Source organism: Oreochromis niloticus, linkage group LG7 (assembly GCF_001858045.2).
Source record: "Oreochromis niloticus isolate F11D_XX linkage group LG7, O_niloticus_UMD_NMBU, whole genome shotgun sequence".
Lineage (NCBI taxonomy): Eukaryota > Metazoa > Chordata > Actinopteri > Cichliformes > Cichlidae > Oreochromis > Oreochromis niloticus.
Window position 1 is genome coordinate 9291023 of NC_031972.2, and position 13350 is coordinate 9304372.

The window sequence follows — 13350 nt, forward strand, 5'->3', positions numbered from 1 at the left end:
TGTTTCACCTCTCATCTGAGAAGCTTTTGCTCTACCATTTGCTCCCAGATTTTAAGCTCTATTGGGTGTGTCCCTAAGAGTGTTGTGGACCACCTATTGATCCTCGGCCTAATGGCACTAGCCAAGGCGTGAAAATGGGTGTGGGTCACTTTGCATTTTTGCTATGTGACTAAACATAACCACGAAAGAACATTCTCTTAAATTTGTGCAGGGAATTAAAATGCATTATTTTCATAACCACAAATATCATTGTTTAATATGTTCACTGTTTTTGAGAACATTAAGAGAAGATTACACAAGGTACCCAGTCATGTCATGCTCTGTGTGGGTGAATCGACTTTTCCCAGCAATTTCCAGGACTGATCAGTAGGTGGTGCTTTTTTATATAAATGATGAACATTGCCACTTTGGAGTCATTAGTTAGTAAAGTCCTGTTATGAAGCCTCAAGCGAGTGGTGGTTATGAGAAACTGCCACACTCGTACGCTGATTGATTAGTCCAGTCTTATAAATGTGTAAATTTTAGACAGGGTCATTTTACATATGAAAACTGCCTAGCCATGCCTCCAGGCTCAGTAAACATAATTATATCTTTTTGATCTGAGCGAAAATTGCTGTGTGTCCTCTCTTAGTTAGAATAGACATAACAATTTAAAACTCAAGCTTCTATTGCTATAATCATTGACATAAACTTACATGCCTGTGGTTTTAATTCATGGAAAGTAATTAAACAGTCCATCTTAAATGACAAAGTACCAGCGCTGACTGAATTGTTTTTGAAGCTATATTTTTGTGTATTGGAGACAAGACGAACAATTACAAGGCTACGTAGTGTTCATAATGGAAGTTCAGTGAGCTGTAGCAGTGCCAGCATCTAACAGGTGGATTTTGATTTCAGTGACTGAGTGTACAGTGATAATAATCACAATGATGTTTCAGTCACAGTGAGTCTTCTTCTTTCCCATTTTTGTCAGGATGAAATATCAGTTCTGAGACGACGCCTAGAAAAATCAGAGAAGGAGAGAAATGAGCTGAGGCAGACTGCAGACAACCTGGAAACCAAGGTTTGTATTCTCACACGGACACACCTACACACACACACACACACGGACACACCTACACACACACACACACACACACACACCTACACACACCTACACACACACACACACACACCTACACACACGCACACACACACACACACCTACACACACACACACACACACACGCACACGCACACAAACAAACTCATGTTGTGATATATGTGCAGGTTACAGCTGTGACATCTGAACTGAGTGATGAGCGTTTCCGCGGTGATGCCGTGGGCCAGGCTCTGGATGTGGAGAGGGCAGAGAGACTTCGACTCAGCAGGGAGAACAAAGACCTGCAGGTAAGACAAAAAAAATCCTGTTACATGTTACTCAGTTTACAAGTCCTGTTACTTACCTTGGTACTTCTTTAACTATAGGCTCGCCTAGATCAGTGTAAAGTGACCATGGAAACCCTGGAGAAGCAGCTGGAGGAGGAGAAGCAGAAAGCTCAGGCTACTGAGAGTCAGAGAGGAGCAGTGGCAGGTAAAGAGTAGTCCTAGGACCAATTTAGTGTCGTCCTGCATGTTTGCCAGGACCTACACAGAGGTACATGATTTTTGAGTGTCAGGAGTGTTTTCTGAAGCCAAAAATATTTACACCTAAGCCAATAAAAAACAGCTTCTTCCCAAAGTACCACTGATAGCTGGCATTAAACCTATAAAGTTTAAGTCCTCATCAGCGATGACTCCAAAACAAACCCTGTCTCCAGAAGACACATTTATTTGAACGTTTATCAAATTGTTGGTCAAAATCTAGTCACATTTTTCCCCATAAATCTAATTTTTTTGTCTTTCTCCAAAATATAGACAAAGAGTAAGGATATTACCTAAAACCTCAAAACCCAGTCCTATGATTCTTCTGCTACGTTTCTCCAAGACAGAAAGCTTGTCCCCAATGTTTGGCGAAGGAAATTTTTGCACAAAAGTTCAAATATTTTTAAAATGCTCTGTAATCATCTGTGGCTCAGGTGGTAGAGCAAGTTGTCTACTCTGGATAGTGTGTGTGTGTGTGTGTGAACGTTACATACTGTAAAAGCACTGTATGAATGTGTGTGTGTTGGGTGATGAGACTTACAGTAGAAAGTACTTTGAGTGCTCAAATTGACTAACAGGTGTTATGTAAGTATCATTCCATTTACCATTTGATTTGAACACACCATAAGAAACAAAACTAATCAAATTATTCATAAATATCTTATTTTATCACACCTGATGTCTAGCACTGAAGTAGAGAAATGTCACAGATATAAAGTGACCCCATCCATTCCTCCACATCTTGCAGAAACTGAACTGGTCATGCAGCTCGAGTGCTGCCAGACAGAGATGGAATTTGTTTGCAGACGACTGAAACAGACAGAGGAAAAACTTGAGACAGAAAGACAAACTCGACAAGAGCTCGATGCCAAGGTGAGACAGCATGCTGAAACGTGAACAGAGCACTGATGGGTGAGTAGTTTGTAAAGTTACTTATTATTACTAAAGTTATGATTTGTAATGTTACTCTGTTTTTGTGAAGGTGGCGACATTGCAGGCCCAGCTGGAGCAGTCCAGGAGGAGTGTGACAGAGCTGAAACGTCACTGTCGTCATTTGACCTCTGACCTTCAGGATGCCCGGGTCCTTACTGACAGTCTGCAGAGCCGCATGCATGAACTGGACCGCAAGCAGAGGAGGTTTGTTTTAACCCCATGCTGTATAACTTTCTTTCATATCAGCTAAGATTATGATTTGCCATATCAATGTATGGTTGTGTGTCTTTGTATTTTTCTGCATTTCTGGTATAATCCTTAGTTTTATCTTGTGTCATGTGTTTTTGAATGTCGGTTCCTTCCAGTGCCTGTGTGTAGTTATTTGTCTGAGTTTATTTACTACTACTACTAATAATAATAATATCTTCCAAGAAAATATTTTCCTCTGACCTTCTGATATTATTGTTATTGTTTTATTTTCTTCTGTTGGAAAAAACTTCTATCTTTTTCCCTTTTTTCTTTAATATTCTCTTTTCCTGCCGTCATACAAAGGAGATGTGTCAAAAAGTGATACACTGTCAAAAATTGTCGATATATACTTCTTTACAAATATGATGTATAATCATAGTGATGTCATTTTCAACCACTGTAGTAATATCACTTCCCTTCTAAAGCTTTTTGACTACAAAATCCTCCTGCTGTTTGTATGCGTTCATACAGGTTTGATAACAAGCTGACTCAGGCTCTGGAGGAAGCTGAGTGTGAGAGAGAGCAGAAGGACAAAGCCTTTCAGGAAAACACAGCGCTGGGAGCTGAAATATACAAATTGCGCTGGAGCCTACAGGTGGGTTGGCTCCTGTGTTGACTGTGTGTAGATTTCTATATGAACTGATTAAAAGATTTATTTCACGGTAATGTCATGTAATGATGAGTTTGTGGTTACTTCTGGGGGTTCAGTAATTGTGCAGATGCCAAAAGCTACAGTTCCTCAAATGTCCCATATTAAAAAGCTTAACAACATTAAAAATCATCCTGATTTGGTCTTTCCCCCCCTTTTATACAGCTCTAACATCTGATTAAGTTTTGAATAACTCACCTGACTGGATAGCCTCTAAAACTGACCTCTGGACTGTGTTGTTTGTGAATTAACAAACAACACAAAGTAACATTAAAAAATAATGGCAGCAGCCATTTTAACACTGAAGTTTCAAAATACACAATCAGATGGTGGTGCCACTTTTGTTGCATACGTCTATAGCCTCTATGTAATATTAAATAGTCTTCAGAATTATTTAATGGATTTACATGTGATTTTATGGAGTAGTATCCAAAAGTTTGCAACAGAAAAACAGCCTGATTCAACAGGTTAACCTGGAAAAGAGCCCCAAATGTAATGTGGAAATGACAGCTGTCACATGTAATTCATGATAGGCTGTTGCTCTAATCAAATCAAACGGACCGTACTGTAGGTTGATGACTCTGAGACAACTATGTTACAGGAACTGTGTGGAGTTAACGTCACATCTGACCCAAAATGTTGATCCTGGACACTACATGAGTACAGAATGAAGGCTGACCTGCTGCTGAGGAAACAATTAGCTTGTCATGTATCTGTCTGTCTTCATTGTGAACATGTAAATAAGAGTAAAGAACAAATGATTAAGGATAAAGTTATAAAGCATCTGACTCACACTTTCAGGGCGATATCACTATGCTGTGGCAAAGAAAAGTTACATCGGTCGCAAAAGTTAGAAATAGTTTAGTTTAGTTGGTTTAGCAGCATTTTGATTTTTTTCGTGTTTGTGTTCCTGTGTTCCTACATGATATTGTGTTCCGGATCATACCCCAAATTGCAAAACCTGCCAAACCTCCTTGAGCTAGCTCATGCTGACTAACCTGTGCCAACTTCCAAGATGCTGCACTGACCAATGGACCTGTAAAGGAGCATGAGAATGAAATGACTTAAAGTCAGAAACTCCAGTGATGTGTGGATGTGTGCAGGAAAGCCAGGCAGAGGTTAGCCGTCTGCAGAAGCAGAAGGAGGACCTGTGTGCTCAGATCCGTGACCTCAGCCTACCTGTTGACCTTGCCTCAGAGTCACTGCCTGCCCTCAAGAAGCAGCTTCGCCTCCTGGAGAGCCAGGTCAATGAGAAAGCAGAGGAAATCACCAAGCTCACTGCCAAAATACAGCAGCAGCAACAGGTGATACAGCACACACAGAATGAAATATATTGCTGTCCCTGCTGCTTCTTCCCTCACCGTTGTCTTTGTCCGTGTCCAATAGATCCACATGCGGTTTGAGATAGAGATGGAAAGGATGAAGCAGATCCATCAAAAGGAGTTGGAAGATAAAGACGAGGAGTTAGAGGATGTCCACAAGTCCTCTCAGAGACGAGTGGGTTTAACAAATACACTTACAAACTGACTGTTCCACAACCAATCATTTTAACATACATGCTTAAAAAACACGTATTTTTTAATTTGTTTTATTTTTTAATAAGAACAAAACCAAATGACTTTAAGGTTGGATAAAGCTCATCACATACAAGACAGTTTGTTGAAGTTTTGCCAGCAGATCTTAAAATGAGAGATTCTTTAAAATGAACGTTTTCCACAGAAACAGGCTCTTTCAGTGAGTTGTACAACAGCAGTTATAATGCACTGCAGACACCAGTGGTTTTCCCTCCTCACTAACGTGGGACTGTGGCATTCCCTCATTACTGATGATGCTGTGCAAAGTGAAGTAGTTAGAATGTCTGACCATTCTCCTCTGATTTCTGACATCATAAAGACATTTTCATATAGAGAACTGCTGCTCACGGGATATTTTTTTTTAGCCAATTCTCTGTAAACCCTAAAGATGTTTGTGTGGGAAAATCCCATCAGATGAGCATTTTATGGAGTACTCAGAACAGCCCATCTGACACCAAGAAGTGTGGCAACTTTAAGTCACCTTTCTGCCCCACTCTGACGTCCAGTTTGAAGTTCAGCAGGTTGTACTGACTTTGTCTACATCCTTAGTGTACAAAGGTACTGCCATATCACTTGCTGATTAAATATTTGTGTTAACAAGAAAATAATCAGGTATATCTAATAAAGTGGCTGTAAAACGTGGATGTAAATGTCCAAAGTAGCAGAAACCTTAATTTTTTGCCGGGGCTACTGTATGTGCAAATCATGCCACCAGTCAAAATGCATAAAACAGTTTAACATTAATAAAATGCATTTAATAAATAAAAAAACTGTAATGAAAGTGTGAGGCAGATAATAGGACATTTCAAGTATAGCAGTGATTCTTACTTGTAATGAAAATATATCAAAAATATATCAAATTGAAAAAGAAAGCTCATTTTTGCCAACACTTAACTCTATAGCCTCACTTGTATAAAAGCCGCAGCATTGGCTGTAGCTCAGGAGATAGAGCAGGTCATCTATTTATCAGAAGGTTGGTGGTTCGATTCTGTTCACAAAAACAATATTTTTACAGGTATCCTCAACAAAGCCATCAAGACAACATCCTGCCAATAATTTAGTTTCTGTGGCAGCCGGTATAGTATTAGTCAAGTCACATGGGAAAGATTATCACATAAATATTACAGAGCAGTAATTCTGCTTTAGGCGCTGACATCATCATTCCTGGTAAGAAAAGCCTTATCCTCAGCATCATATTAGGACTTTTGGGAGAGATGATAAAAACTTCTTCCACACAAACCTAAACTCAGCTCTTATAGACAGGGCAGAAGAAGCTACTGAAATTTTTGTAAGCCCTCTTCCAGCAGCATTAGCTGTAAAAGCGAGTAAGCAAAGCTCTTAGTGGCTAAATATTTAACATAGTTACCCTTTATTACAGGATCAGTAGTTTCTCCTGGAAATTGTAAGATATACTAAAGTCACAAAACATCACACTTGGCTGTAAACTGCACCATTGTATGCCCAAGGTCGTGCGCTGATGAAGCCAACAAAGCTACATCATCTACAAAAAGCAGGCATGCTACTTAATCTCAACAAGCTCCCCATGAATATCACAGACTGAATCAGAACCGCCTGACACTTACAAATTCATCGTGTGTCTGTATCTGTATGTGTAGCTGAGGCAGTTGGAAATGCAACTGGAGCAGGAGTATGAGGAGAAACAGATGGTGATTCATGAGAAGCACGACTTGGAAGGACTCATTGCAACTCTGTGTGACCAGGTAAAACACACAAACACACACACACACACACACACACACACACACACACACACACACACACACATACATACACTGCACTCTACATTGACATCTTCACCTTTCTGCATTCCTTCCTGGCTGAAGAATTGTAAAATATTATTACTACTATAGTTAAACAAATATCTAATACATTACAAAAAAAATATTTACAGACATCATGATAACGACTACATGTACACATACAACTCTATTACTGGAAAATTTTGCAGAGATCAAAAGTAAAAATAATAATGTTACCCATCAGTGTGAAATGATTAATATTACTGCTGCATATGTTTAAGGTTGAGCTTATTTGAAATACTTTGTATTCTGTTTAATGTCCAGCATTGTATTTTAAAGGTCATATGTTTGCACTGGCTGTCGTGTGAGGACCATATATCTCTGAAAAAACTAAACTAAACAATTGTTCATGACCTCAGAAACACAGGCCTAAATCTTGATATTTTTTTAAAGTATATTAAAAACATTCATAAAAAACTAATTAGCTGAATTGAAAGACTTGAGCAGTGTGCAACATGGCTTACTGTTAATATCTACAGGAGAATTAGTCTCTGAATGTGGGAATGAGTGTCTCATAGAATGTGTGAATCTGAAAGTGCTGCTGAGCCTGCATCTGGTCCAGTTGCCTGTTTTATTAGAGCAGACAAATTGAGATTATCATGGTTACAGTTTTCCTTGCTAATGTACTAAATGAGTTACACCTTTTTTACACTCCATCTTCTCTACATCACACATTTTGGCCAAAGTGGTTTATTCATGATGCGCATGCACAAACCATGAGAAAAAAGAAAAAAGATGCTGGCCTCTTAGGTTACCCAACTCATTGTTAATGGTAGATGGAACCGAGGCCTGAGCCATGCACTTCTGCAATTCTGTGATAGAAAATAATGTATGGCTCAGGAAGACTTGGAGAAATCACTGTCTGTGAACACAGCTCACTGTGCTGTCCAAATGCAGAGAAGAAGCCATAGGTGAACATGTGCTGCAGGAAGATTTGATGCATTTCATACTGACTTTCAGCCTTGTCCCTTGTGCTCAGAGACTCTGAGTCTTTTGATGACATTATGCACTGTAGATGATGAGATCGTCTTTGCGATATTATGTTTAGGATCATTATTCTGAAACTGTTCCACAGTTTGTATGTGCACTTTTTTTTCCAGACTGGTGAACCTCTTCCCACGTTTACTTCTGAGTAACTCTACCTCACTAAGATGCTCTTTTTATACCCAGTCGTGTTACCCAGCTGCTGCCAGTCAGCCCGATTAGTTGCAAAATCATCCTCCAGCTATTTTGCTTTAGTACCACATCCATTTACACCCTTCTTTCCGAACTTTTTTGAGACGCGTTGCTGCCATCAACTTTAAAAGGAGTTCATATTTTTCTTAAATTTTTCTTAAATTTATCTCAGTTTGAGAAAATGTACCTTTTAACATGTTTGTAAACTGACTAAACATTTGTCCCACTGAAAACATAATGTCGAGATGAACAGAATCATTTTTTGGGGTTTTCCTTACCTGGATGATTGAGCTTGCATCAAGACATTGCATTGCAATATTTATATTTTACAGTGTCCCAACATTCTTAGAATTATAGTTGTACTTGATACTTTAAGGTTGTTAGGTTTAAAAGAAAAGTAAACAGTGCATCACCAGCATAGCAGTATTAAGACATTAAGCAGATCTGAATTAAAACAAAGGAAACCGAAGAATCAACTCACAGTGACCCTGACTGAAAGAGAAGCACAAAAACACACATAGAATATGAATGATGCCCAATGAAAACTACTTCTGAGTGTGAAAAACTAGTAAAAATCACCCTATTTCAATAATCTGAATATCATTTCTAACTTTGACTTCACTGTGATGTGCTGTGATGTCGATGAATGTGTGCCTGGAACTTATCAAAGATAGGATAGAGTTATTTTTACTAATTCAGTTATTCATTTAGAAGAGCTTTATTCTAAGGTGTCACGCCTTACAGGTGGGACACAGAGACTTTGATGTAGAGAAGAAGCTAAGGAGAGATCTGAAGAGAACTCACGCCCTCCTGGCTGATGCCCAGCTTCTTCTTGCTACTATGGAAAGCTCAGGGCAGAACCTACCCAACGGCAGTAAAGACCAGATAGAGCATCTGCACTTTCAGGTACGCCCACTTTTACATTCACCTTTACCTTGACAAACCTGCTCTAGTGTCACCTGCTGCTCTGCTGGAGAAACACTTTCCATGTCTCCATTTAGCTTGAGGAGAGCGAAGCAAGGCGACTTGAGGCTGAGAGCATTCAGGCGACTCTCTCCCAGGAGCTGGACAACAATCAAGCTGAGCTAGAAAACATCTGCAAGCAGAAGAGTGTGGTGAGAGTTTTATTTTATTGGTGCATCTGCAGACATGTGACCCATGCAAGGTAAAGGCTGAAAAGGAGTGAACGCACTCTTTGTTGTGTCTACTGACTTGTTAAGGTCTGAAACAACAATGTACAACTCTAGTGATCTCACTTGCTTTGCACACTGTGTGTGTGTGTTTGCGGCAACTGGAAAATAAAACATGGTGATGTGAGTGTATTCTGATGTGCTTCATACTTATGGTCCTGAATGTAAATACTGCATATTTAATCATACATCATGTAGAAAATATCTTAGAGAGTAACTTTAGACACAGACTGTTTGTCCTCTTGTCTTAGCTTCATTTACGTAACACTAAAACTCCACATCACTTGAAATTAAATAAAAGCATAACTAATTCTAAGTAAACTTGATCTTGGTCACTTGTGATTTCATCACTTTCTGTCTTCTTATTTTGGGTACAGAAAACACTCTTTAGATTAAATAGTAAAAATGAAGAGTGTGGAGTAGACTTCCACTTATTTTTTTGTCTTCCTGAGTGCAGGTGGATGAAAACTTAGCTCTGCTGCAGCAGGAGAAGGTGGACCTGTTGAAGAGGCTCGAAGAGGATCAGGAAGACCTAAATGAACTTATGAAGAAACACAAAGCACTCATTGCGCAGGTACTGCTTTTTAGCTTAAATCCTTCCAATCCTATTGATGACCTAAATCATCATTCACTTCAGGTGACTTTCTCTTGCTTTGTCCCCTTCAGTCCTCCAGTGATATTGCCCAGATCAGAGAACTGCAAGCTGAACTAGAGGAGGTGAAGAAACAGAAACAGTCTCTCCAAGAAGAGGTATCTTTGCTTTGACAATCAGAAATCAAAAGAAGCACTCTGGGGTTTATGAACCAATTGTGCTTTTGAAATTAGCTGGGATGAGCTTGTAATGGATTCATGGAACATTTAACATGCTTGTTGCAAGTCTGAATATACGTGCCAGCTTCAGGTGGAGCACGTTCACGCTCTCTGATATATCTGCACATTGATCCTCCAAATGTTTTTGGCTTGCAACTCAGCTCCAGCAGTGTGTGTCGAGGGTGCAGTTCCTGGAATCGTCCACTGTGGGGCGCAGCATTGTCAGTAAACAAGAGGCACGTGTACGTGACCTGGAAAATAAATTAGAGTTTCAGAGAGGGCAAGTGAAGAGGTTTGAGGTAAGCTCGAATGATTCCTCTACACTTGTTACCATGCCAGAACATGTCTGCAGCACCTACGTCTCCCGCAGGTGCTGGTGCTGCGGTTGAGGGACAGCGTGGTTCGTCTGGGAGAGGAGCTGGAGCAGAGCGCACAGGCTGAGGCTCGGGAGAGAGAGAATGCCCGTTACTACCAGCAGCGTGTGCAGGACATGAGACTGGAGATGGAGGAGCTGAGCCAGGCAGAGCAGGAGAGCAGCCGCAGACGCATGGAGCTGGTAACCACACCTTGTAATAACCGATACCATGAGCCATGGTTATTTTACTGTTGCCAAGCATTAAAATAATAATCGCTCCAGTATTATGTAAAGTCGAAGCTGACTTTAGTGAGACTCTTTTTCACTTTAATGAAATTATTCATTTCAGTTTTAACACTCACCATGTATATCTACATGAGATACATGTACGTGTGTTTGACCACTGCATTTAAACACATTAATGTACAATAAGCTTTAGTGAGTGCCAACATATTATTAGTTCACAACATATTCAGTTTTCTGTTTATTAGCAATGGTTATTACAACACATTACCATATCAGTTATCATAAAATTTTTTCTTGTATTGACTGCTGACTAATCCTGTATCAGAAATTGAGTGAGCAATTTTTGCAACAAACTAAATCTGGGGCAAAGACTGTGTTTGTTTGGGACAGTGAAGGACGTGTTATTAATGCCAAGTCTGAAATTTTGATGTAACTAACCTAAAAATAAAAATAAACAAGAAGCACCACAAAAGTGCAAACCTCCACTAGGGCACCTCATTCTCTGAGCAGCATCCCCGTTTAAAGGAACAGTATTGCATTTTGCATTCATTCATTTAGGCTTCTCTGTTATTTTTAAATGTACTTCAAGAAGTTTGTATTGCTGTAAAACTCAGATAAGGGTAGCCTGACAGAGGTTTGTGTACAGAAACATTATGTAGGAGCAGGTAATGGATAAAATGTATTGATATGTCAGTAAACAGACATGAATAACTTAGCTTATTATATAATATTGTGCTTTCTAACTAACTACGCAGCTCATTGTCAGTGTGGACAATACTTTCTTTAGAGATATAACACATTTTGGGGTCAGTTTAAAAGAAAAGTAGTGAAATGTAAAAGTGAGGTCAAATGTGACATGATATTTAAAATCTTTATAGGGTATTTTCTATACATTGAGAATACACATCACACTTGTAAGAATTGTAGTTTCTAACTTATAAGGCTTTATGACAATTTTCCATGAATAAATCATGTTGACCTTGAAGTCGTCGGTGTATGGAAGCCAAATTTTATTGGAACTTTTCAAGCTGTTGTGTTTACAGACAGAATGACACTTGCGCACAAAAAATGCTACCAAAAGCATACCCTTCTTGGCAGAGTTAAATGTGCAGGTTACAGTCTAGTGATTTTATTAATATAGCTCATTTAAACACATATCCTATTCTATGTATCGTATTCTTTCAGATTCTGTTAATGTGAACTCTGTTTCATTAAAACAAGGGAAGATAGAAGAATAGCTAATAAAAGCGTATTTCCACACATTTCTCTGGTATCCCTGCCACCTGCAGATAGATCACCACTACCTGGGCAGCACGTAGGCTGCTAAATATAAACCTCAACAGGAGTTTCACAACACAGGCTGTGACACATGATTTTAAACTTAAAAAGTCCTGGCAGGAAACACTTCCTCCAGGCTACAACTAAAAGTAAAGCAGACTTTTAAAACACTCACTTCTCAGCTCTACTCATTAACAAAAACAGCTGCTTTATTATCTGGAGCACTTGAAAACATCAGTGTCATTACTACAGAATGCAATCATAGCAGCATAGATAGCACTGGGACTTCAGCACAATGCTGTGGGATAAAAGTGTGAGCAAACACCACAACCACAAGGCAAATGTGTGGGGCATTTTCACTTCTTTTTCTATGAAGTTAGCTGGAGAGGAAGTTGCGTTTTACAAATTTAGAAGATCATTATTTAGCCTTGAAAAATAGTTTGTTGCTTTATAAGAAAGCCCCCCCGTAAAGCTAGAACATCTTACTATTCATCACTGAAGAAATTAGAACAACTCTAGGTTTCTCTTCAGCACTGTAGCCAGGCTGACAAAAAGTCAAAGCTCTGTTGAGCCAACTATTTCTTTAACCTTAACTAGTAATGACCTTGCAAAATAAAATTTTAGCCATTAGAGAAAAAATTACTCATAATCATCTCACAGATTTAACATTAACATTATCTACAGCTACTTTCAGTACAACTGATATTCATTTAGTCTTTTTCCTCCAAACCATCAACATGTCTTTTTGGACCCCATTCCTACAAGACTGCTCAAAAAAGTCCTACCATTAATTAATGCTTGAATCTTGAAAATGATCAACCTATCTCTAATAATAGGCCAATCTCCAACTTTCCTTTCATCTCAAAAATTCTTGAAAGAGTAGTTGTCAAACAGCTAACAGATCATCTGCAGAATGCCTTATCTGAAGAGTTTCAGTCAGGTTTCAGAGCCCATCACAGCACAGAAACAGCTTTAGTGAAGGTTACAAATGGTCTTCTTATGGCCTCTGACAGTGGACTCATCTCTGTGCTTATCCTGCTAGACCTCAGTGCAGCGTTTGATACTGTTGACCATAATATCCTATTAGAACGATCAGAGCATGCTGTAGGTATTACAGATACTGCGCTGGAGTGGTTTGTATCATATCTATCTAATAGACTCCAATTTGTTCACGTAAATGGAGAGTCCTCTTCACACTATTAAGATTAATTATGGAGTTCCACAGGGTTCAGTGCTAGGACCAATTCTGTTTACAATATACATGCTTCCCTTAGGCAGTATCATCAGAAGACATAGCATACATTTTCATTGCTATGCAGATGACACAACTTTATCTATCCATGAAGCCAGATAAAACACACCAATTAGTTAAACTGCAGGCTTGTCTTAAAGACATAAAGACTTGGATGACTGCTAACTTTCTGCTTCTTAATTCAGATAAAACTGA

The 13350-nt window shown here is 39.1% G+C and overlaps 1 protein-coding gene across 2 annotated transcripts in view; it reads left to right on the top strand.

Annotated features, from left to right (window-relative positions):
- myo18b (myosin XVIIIB) overlaps window positions 1-13350 on the top strand; it is a 58172-nt gene that overhangs the window by 27376 nt on the left and 17446 nt on the right. For both annotated transcript variants that reach the window (XM_019360756.2, XM_019360757.2), the window contains exons 25-39: window positions 974-1063; window positions 1270-1389; window positions 1468-1573; window positions 2372-2496; window positions 2606-2760; window positions 3277-3400; window positions 4558-4758; window positions 4841-4951; window positions 6645-6749; window positions 8769-8930; window positions 9026-9139; window positions 9672-9788; window positions 9881-9964; window positions 10186-10323; window positions 10395-10580. In XM_019360756.2, the coding sequence (XP_019216301.1) occupies window positions 974-1063; window positions 1270-1389; window positions 1468-1573; window positions 2372-2496; window positions 2606-2760; window positions 3277-3400; window positions 4558-4758; window positions 4841-4951; window positions 6645-6749; window positions 8769-8930; window positions 9026-9139; window positions 9672-9788; window positions 9881-9964; window positions 10186-10323; window positions 10395-10580 (1938 nt within the window). The remainder of the gene's footprint in view (window positions 1-973; window positions 1064-1269; window positions 1390-1467; window positions 1574-2371; window positions 2497-2605; window positions 2761-3276; window positions 3401-4557; window positions 4759-4840; window positions 4952-6644; window positions 6750-8768; window positions 8931-9025; window positions 9140-9671; window positions 9789-9880; window positions 9965-10185; window positions 10324-10394; window positions 10581-13350) is intronic.